Raw genomic sequence first — 8764 nt, 5'->3', positions numbered from 1 at the left:
ATTAATTACCAGTCCACTCATTAATTAAAATTAGTATTAGTTAATCATCAGACAACATGTGTCATGACATGATTTGATGTGTAAACTTTTTAGAAGCGCAGCTAAATATACATGTGTCACATGATAAATAATTAATACTTATTTGAATTAAAGATCTAATCAAATAATTTATTGAAAGACCGATGGCATGATATAATTCTATTTAAAGAGTATTAAATACATTTTTGTCTCAAACTTTATGTCTATAATATTTTTTAAAAAAATAATATATATATATATATATATATATTGAACAAAAGTAGAAAAAAAATTAAAATAAATTAAAATTAAATATATAAAAAGAAATTGAAATAATATAAAAAATAAATATATATTACAAATCTAAACATTTGTACATTCAACTAAAATAAATATAAAACAAAGATAGCGCCGGAGGAGAAGGAGGAGGAGGAGGTTGGTTATCGTTGAGACTACAAGGCCAATAAAAAGGAGCACCTAGACCACCTATTTGTGATTTCATTTTCATTACCACTTGGCGGAGTTATTTATAATTCGTAATGAGTCATTCATATTTTTTGTTAGGATAGGTTGTCTGATCATGTATTTGTTGGTCTAACATCGCCTCAAACTCGGGAGTGAGTGCTTGGAACCAATTGTGAGCATCTAGTGTGGTCGAAATACTATGAATCGTCCACAAGTTCTTTGTTGTAATGTTAAGTAGTCCATACACCTAATTTATATCAGACTCACTAGACGATCTTGTGTCCAATCACAAATCTAGATCGAGATGCTAATGGATCAAAGGATCGTCCCTGTATCTCTCCTTTAAGCGGCTGTTAAATGTATCCTAAAAAGAAAAAAATAGATTCATCAAATTAAAGGAAATTATAACTTAATGAAAAAATGGTTGAAAACCAACATACCACTAAGTGTTGAGCTTGATTATTAATAAACTATTGCATTTTTTTTTTGTGGTCATCACTTCGCATGTGAACAAAAATATCCATTGGACTTGACTTGTGTCCAAGAACCGTTGCCCGTAAGATAAAAATGTTATCATTTAAATATATTTATAAAAATAAAAAAAATAAAAGTATTAAACAAATTTATTACCTTTCGCTTCGCATGCAAAACCAATGAAATAGAGTCGTTGGTGTGCGTGGTAACAGAACCGTGAACACACCGATGCTGATTCTCCATATAGATTGTTACATCACGTGTTGTTGAATGTAGTCTATCCATACAGCCTTTGAGATATATGGTTGTCTGGAATCCTTCCAAACCACCATGTCATTTTAGGTTGGAAGCTCGCTTTCTCTCACATTTTTTTTTTGTTTCTTTTGCACCTCGTACAAAAAATCATGCAACATATATGTTACCAATAAATTGTCTGTTAGTAAATGAAAAATAAAATTCTAATATTTATAATTAAAAAATTTATCATAATTTTGATCTTATCTAGTTGCAACATGATTAACGTGATTCTTTTAAACCCTCGTCACAATATTATCTTTAGCTCTCTCTTATACAAATTTTCCCTTGCAGCAAAAAAGAAAAATTTCAGTAATTTCAATAAACTAACCAAATTAACATAATAAAAAAAATAAGTTAATACTAAACTTAAACCGTGAAACTCATGCTTTGACATGCGGTTTCCTTTTAGAATGTTGGAAACTTGAATCTATTAAAACAATAGAATTTTCATCGACTATTTTCATGCATGCAACCAAATGCTAAAATTTTCCAAATATATTTTCTTAAAAAGATCAAAAATTGAATATTTCTCATGTTTTAAAAATAAAATAAAATAGATATCATAACTAATTTATGATTATACATTAGGATTTGACCAAAATATCAAAAACACTTTATCAATATTTATTTTAGGATCTAGATATAGACTTTAATATTTATGGAGTGTAAAATTACACAATAGAATACACAATCAAGTATTAAAGATACAGGATATAAAATAAATACGATGATAAAATTTAGACTATTAAACTATTAGGATTAAACCTGACGAGATAGAGACTCTCTCATTAAAGAAGATCTACCTTGAACCTTAGACAAGATCAATAAATAGAAACCTGACCTAGAAAAATAATCAAATAACAATGCAACTTACCTTAGGCAAGGTTCGATAGGGGTGACTTATCTTCCTCTTGCACAACCAGTCTTTTACCTTTCTTGCCGACCATAGGTTCCTAGCAACCATAATACAAGGTAAGGAATCCTGCACTTTAATCATAATTTTATGATTAAATCCAAAAACCTTCCCAACAACATATATCTCCTCAAGAGGCACGATACCCCCTCAACAGCCACGACATCACAACATAAATGAAAAGGAATTGTTAAAAAAGATGAAAAATAGAAAAAAATAGAAAAATGAAGAATGACAACATACCTCAGGACGAGAAGAGAAAATGATGCTTGATTTTAAGTTTCGATCATGAACAAAAATAAGAAAATTAAGAAGAAGAGAGAAAACGAAAGGGGATGACAGAAGAAGAATGAAGAAGATCAAACCTTGTTTGTTATGTTCGTGGTTTTTTATATTAGGTTTTACTGAAGATATTCCTGATATAATATTAAATATTAATATCTTTAAAATTTTCACTGATGATTCTGTATGTGAAGACAATGTAAAATTCTCAATTTATAAATTTTTTTTCTAAAACCCCTCTAAATATTATTGTTTCCTTTTTATTTTATCGGTGATTCTGTTAGTGATTAGAATTCTCATTTCGTTAATGATTTCATTGGGAAAGTGCACCATGGTCAAAAAAAGAATTAATTGTCAATGTGCTAGAATTCTCATTCCATCAATAACTCCTAATTATTACCGCGAGAAGTGAATAATTATAGTCCAAATTATTATTGGATTTAACTAAACTTTCCAAACTTGATTTTTGATATGTAAAACTTAAATATTGGTTCAATTCCGTTCCCAAATTATATATTTTTTATTTTTTTAATCTTTAATTTTTTTTAATATTTTTTTAACTTAATTTAACATATAAAATCACTAAAAGTGACATAAATAATAAAAAGAATATAATTAATTAAATTTACTGAAAATGAATATTTTTATAAAAAATTCTATTTTTATTTGAAAATTAAATGGTTAAAAATTGAGTTATGATATCTTTTTCTGGTATATAATGGTGTTCTTTAATTTAACAAACTTTCAAGTGAGATCTGATATCTATTTCGAACCTCAGGATAAAATCCGATTAAACTCTTATTAGACTCAAAAGATAGAATTGTTATTTATCCAAAAGCTTATAAGGTCTTTCATCACACTTTACCTTATAAGGAGTTGGTCTTTATTTTTTAATTGAAAAATAATATATTAGTTTGTGTAAATTTAAAATTTTAAAAAATTTTATTAGATAGTAATATAAAGTCATTTACTAAAGTTAATCTAATAATTTAAGCTTTTTTTAAAATAGTTATTTAATGGTAATATAAATACCTTATCTATAAAATTAATTGGATAGCTTTGAGGGTGTTTAAGAGTGTAATAAAAGTTATTTTTAAAATATTGTTTCTTGAAAATAAATTAAAATAATATTTTTTATATATATTTAAAAAAATAATTTTTAATATTAGCATATCAAAAACAATAAAGAAACACTAAAAAACTAATTTAAAATAAAAACTATCATTTTAATTTTCAGAAGATGTGAGTTGTCTATATATTGTCGAACCATAATAGAGTGGTAAGCTGATGTAATCGATTATTTCTGTGATTGGCGAAGATGTGAGTTGTCTATGTATTGTCGAACCATAATAGAGTGGTAAGCTAATGTAATCGATTATTTCTGATCTTTCACAATACTGAATACAACATAGAAGGCCATCGTCGCTCGATTAAACGAGCGACAACCACCCTAATATCACAAGATAAGTTTACAAACACTTGTATCTTTTTCTCTCTTAATCCCAAGCGCCCGCTTACTTACGACCAAGGCCTATATCCTGGCGACCGACCAGCTTTGTTGATTGGATCAGTTATAAAGAGAATTCATCAACGTCCTTTTCTTTTTTAAAAAATTATCCTCTTTATCGTTTAGATGTAATCATCATCGTCCAAGAAGTTACTTAATGGAGCAATGTTGGCAGCTTCAAATCCCTGTCCGAATTGTGGTATGTGCTAGATTATAATATGGATGTCGTGCGAAAACCCCCCGTATTCAAAGAGAAAATTAGAGAGAGAGAGAGAGATCTTCACCCACCATGAGAACTAATCGATTTCGTAAGCTTGCGAGCATAATGTGTTAGACTCTCTTTGAATTGTTTTATATCACTTGGACTGAAAGTAGTCTTAATCACGAGCACACAAATAATTAATTAATTGGTTCGTTCTTCAAACAAATTAGAAGAGAAACATTAAGCTTTTTAATTCAACCAATTAATTCGGCTGCACTTTGGGCTCCTAAAAAAGAAAAGACAAAAGATAGATTAGTGTTTGATAAGGCGGCCAAGAAATAACATTCTTTTTGGCGACGACATTAATTTCAGGTTCTCTTTGTCAAACTTTACGAGTCCAAGAAAGATTGTTACCAAACCACTTCCAACTCCTTTTAATTATTGGGGAGAGCATGGCAGATCTATGTTCACTTTTGGTAAGCGAACGTCAGCTCTAGCCAGTGTCCAAGAAGATGAAACATTAAATCTTTCCATTTACTTTTCGACTACTCAAATAAACGACCAAACTCGCGCGGCCTTTTCTTTAGGAGTCGGTGTGATATATCATTTTCTTAATTTCATATAGAGTTATCTCGCTTGCAAATGCCAGTAAAATCAGTCCATTTAATATAATTTATATTATTTTTTAATATAATTATTAAAATAAAAGTTTTTTAGCTTAGAAAATAAACAAAATGAAGGAGGTTTGTTTTTTGCACTCCTTTTCCATCAGTAAATTCATAGATAATAATATTGTTTTATTACCAATGGACTTATCGACAGACAAAAAATTACCGATAAAAGATTCATTGACAGAGCATTTCTATCCGTAATTTCATCGATAAATTAATTAGCAATGAAATGATAGTACAAATATTGATGGAAAATTTTATCGGTAAAACTGTTAATTATAGTAGTGATTGTTGGTATTTTTATTTGAATTTACTAATTTTCTAGTAATGGTTATGTTGGTGTAATTTTGTATTATATTGAACAAACAAATAATTTGACAATGAAAGTACCAAAAATGATATTAAAGAATAATATAAATCATATTTTGAAACCTCATCTAACATCTTAAATTATTGAGTTGAGATAATTTTGCAACATAGCATCAGAGTTTTGATGACTAAGTGGTCATAAATTCGAATCTCACCATTCCTATTTATTTGATAAAAATTAAGTATAAGGTAATGTATACCTATATTTTGAAATCTTGTTTAATAATTTAAGTTATTAAGTTGAAATATTTCTTTAATATATATTGTATATCTCAATTGAAAAATAAAAAGAAGAAACCAATAGCAAAGATATTTTATTTCATTGTTACAATCTTAAGTATTTTCTTATCTTATATGTGCGCACATTGAATAGAATAAAACTATTTTATTCTTTCCATTTACTTTTCGAGTTATATATATATATATGTTATTTTTTAATATAATTGTTAAAATAAAAGTTTTTTAGCTTAGAAATTAAATAAAATCTTACTATTTTATTATATTAATAAATCTCAAATAAAAAAATAAAATTTATAAGATTTGACCTCGTAACCGTATAATAACTAAATCTTTGATATTTTATAAAAAAACTATTTCAACTAAAAAAATATAATTTTTAAGATAAGATTTTAAATTTAAATTATTCTCTAATACTTATCATAGACCAACATATGCAACTATTCAAGCATCTAAAACATAGTTTTTAGATCAGGTCTAATGGTCGGCTAGGTCTAAGACCCGGATTTCGAGTTTTGACCAAGTCAATTTTAAAAAATAAAATAAAATGGAGTCATTTTAGTAAGAAATAAAAAAAATAAATGAATTGCAATTGAGTTTTTGATTAGGTCTTGCCTGGTCAACCGAGTCATTGGGTTAACCTGCTGGGTCATACCTGATTTTTTCTTCCCTTGTTTTTTCAACTTGGCTCAGTTCCATCCTTAGGGTGGTCGGGGCCCGAGTCGACCTGTTGGGCCGAGTCAAGTTTTAAAACTATGATTTCTAAATAAAATAAAATAAAATAAAATTTTAAATTAAATATTATAAACAAAATTATCGACCGGTTGAAAAGTCTTTAGTGATATTTGGCGGTTTCAGAAAATTTTTGATTAAATTAAAAATTTAAATTAAATATTACAGACGGACTCATCTATAAAATAATTAAAAATATTAATATTTAATTATAGTAGTGATTGTTGGTATTTTTATTTGAATTAACTAGTTTTCTAGTAATGGTTATGTTGGTGTAATTTTGTATTATATTAAAAAAACAAATAATTTGACAATAAAAGTGTCAAAAAAATGATATTAGAGAATAATATAAATCATATCTTGAAACCTTACATAACATCTTAAATTATTGGGTTGAGATGATTTTACGACATAGTATCAGAGTCTTGATAACTAAGTGGTTATAAGTTCGAATCTCACCATTCCTATTTATTTGATAAAAATTAAGTATAAGATAATGTATACCTATATTTTGAGACCTTGTCTAATAATTTAAGTTATTAAATTGAAATATTAAGTATTAAGTATTTTATTTCTTTGTTACAATATTAAGTATTTTCTTATCTTATATATGACGGACATTGAATAGAATAAAACTATTTTTTCACCTCATTATCAATGTTTTTTAAGTCAATATATGGCACTGGCTTCCACAATAAAAAAAGTATTTAAGATACCTAGATGTATGTGGGAGCTCGATTAGTCGTAATTAACTGGTTATGTGATCAAGATTAAGTAATCATTTTCAACATGATCAATCATTGTCAATGCAGTCCTAGTGCAATAAAATAATTAAAAGAGAATCCATCACGTCTTCAATGTCATTTCCAAACTTTGATTTTTTTTCTTCTATCTTTTTGTTCCCTTCGGATTATTTGGGGATTTTCGAACGATATCCATAGCTCAAGCTCGACAAGCGACCAAAAAACGCAAGTGAATGCGGCCGGATAGGGACTTGGACCTTCTAACATTGGCCCATTGATCGGTATAAATAAAGATCATTACCTCTGATCTGTTTTCATTCCAAAACCCCTACAAAAGATTCCATACCATTTGGCAAATAGATTTCTAATTTTCTTTTACAAATTTTTCTCAGCCCTTTTAATTTACTAGAAATGGAGGAGGTGGCAATGGAAAAATCAGTGTCCAAGAGTGATGCAACAAATAATCGACTGGAACTTCCGATGGAAAGCCTTAGCAATTTCCCCATCCCTAATGGTCAAAATCATTTCGAATTTGTTGCAATGGACATGGTAGACCGGCCATGGGAATTCAAGGTCTCCATTCGCAACGAGGGAAAATATAAGAAGCCTTGGATGTCAGGCCAATGGGGGAGCTATGCTCGTGAGAAAAGGTTGAAGCAAGGAGATAGAGTTAAGTTGATTGTGCAAGTGGAGGGAAATGTTGTCAGGAGTTATCGTATCACGGCTGAAAGAAACCTGACGATGGGCATCTGGATTCCAGTTGAAGATTTTGCAAGCTAAAAATGGAAATAGTTAAGGTGTGTTATAAGAAATGTTGCCCCTTTCTTCCTTGATGTTAACTCTTGTTGTTGTAATTTTGGTATTAAGTTAATTAGCCCAGTGGCTTTGTACCTTGTATCCTTCGTAGTTGTTTGCGCCATTAATCACTGGTTCCTGTACTTTATGTGCTGTGTAGACTTACCAGTATACACGGTGGTATGTTGTGTATTAATTTCCGTATTTTTCTTTTATAAGAAAAGGGCATGCTGTTATGAGTTTTTTTGGCTTGTAATTCTGTATTTGTGGGTTATTTTGGTGTCTTTTTTCTTAATTTTTTTTAAGTATTATGATACCATGACATCAGCTTGAACTTCCTAAAAATGAAAAAAAATATATATATATATCAAAGAAAATTAAAAGTCATCATCTAATAATTAAAAGAACTAGAAATTTTAAAATACACATTAGCTTATATCAAGAAAAATTTAAAAATTTAAAATATATATTGACATAAAAAATTCAAGTAAAAAGTTAGTTATCTTTAATAAATGAACACAACATCACACTTTTATATAAAAAATAATTTAAATAATATTATTTAAATTATTTTTTAAATGTTATTTTAAATTAATGCGGACTATCACGATCCAATCCAAACTCTCAATTAGTTTTAAAATATTATTGTTTTTACTGTATTAATTAATGTGGTGCTTTTAATCCTCAAGCAAATCGGATACTCCATGAAGCGCGCAGCTTTGCCGGTGCAAATACCCTTTCTTTGTGAAGGATTTTCGAAATTGCCAACGATTTAATTATTTCCTTAATTTTGCATGGAAGGTGGAATGATGCATAAAACGTCAGATTATGAAATCATCTGATGTACCTGTCTGATCACTTGTCTGAAATAAGATAAGCTTTAATGATTCTTTTAATTTTTCAATATGATTAGTGGGTCCATGCAGATGAAACATTAATCTTTTCATTTATTTTTTGACTACTCCAATAAACGACCAAACTCTCACGGCCTTTTCTTCAGGGAGTTGGTGTGATATATCATTTTCTTAATTTCGTACAGCTAATTGAGAGTTTGGATTA

At 28.5% G+C, this 8764-nt stretch overlaps 1 protein-coding gene across 1 annotated transcript in view; it reads left to right on the top strand.

The window, feature by feature from the left end:
- Positions 1 to 7931, top strand: part of LOC105113526 (uncharacterized) — an 8692-nt gene extending 761 nt beyond the window's left edge. The window contains exon 2 of the mRNA XM_011009729.1: positions 7561 to 7931. Coding sequence (XP_011008031.1) covers positions 7561 to 7690 — 130 coding nt within the window. The 3' untranslated portion in view covers positions 7691 to 7931. The remainder of the gene's footprint in view (positions 1 to 7560) is intronic.
- The last annotated feature ends 833 nt before the right edge of the window (positions 7932 to 8764 follow it).

This window comes from Populus euphratica, unplaced genomic scaffold (assembly GCF_000495115.2).
Source record: "Populus euphratica unplaced genomic scaffold, PopEup_1.0 scaffold429.1, whole genome shotgun sequence".
NCBI lineage: Eukaryota > Viridiplantae > Streptophyta > Magnoliopsida > Malpighiales > Salicaceae > Populus > Populus euphratica.
The sequence above is the reverse complement of the archived record's forward strand: the minus strand, read 5'-3'. Positions and strand labels throughout refer to the sequence as shown.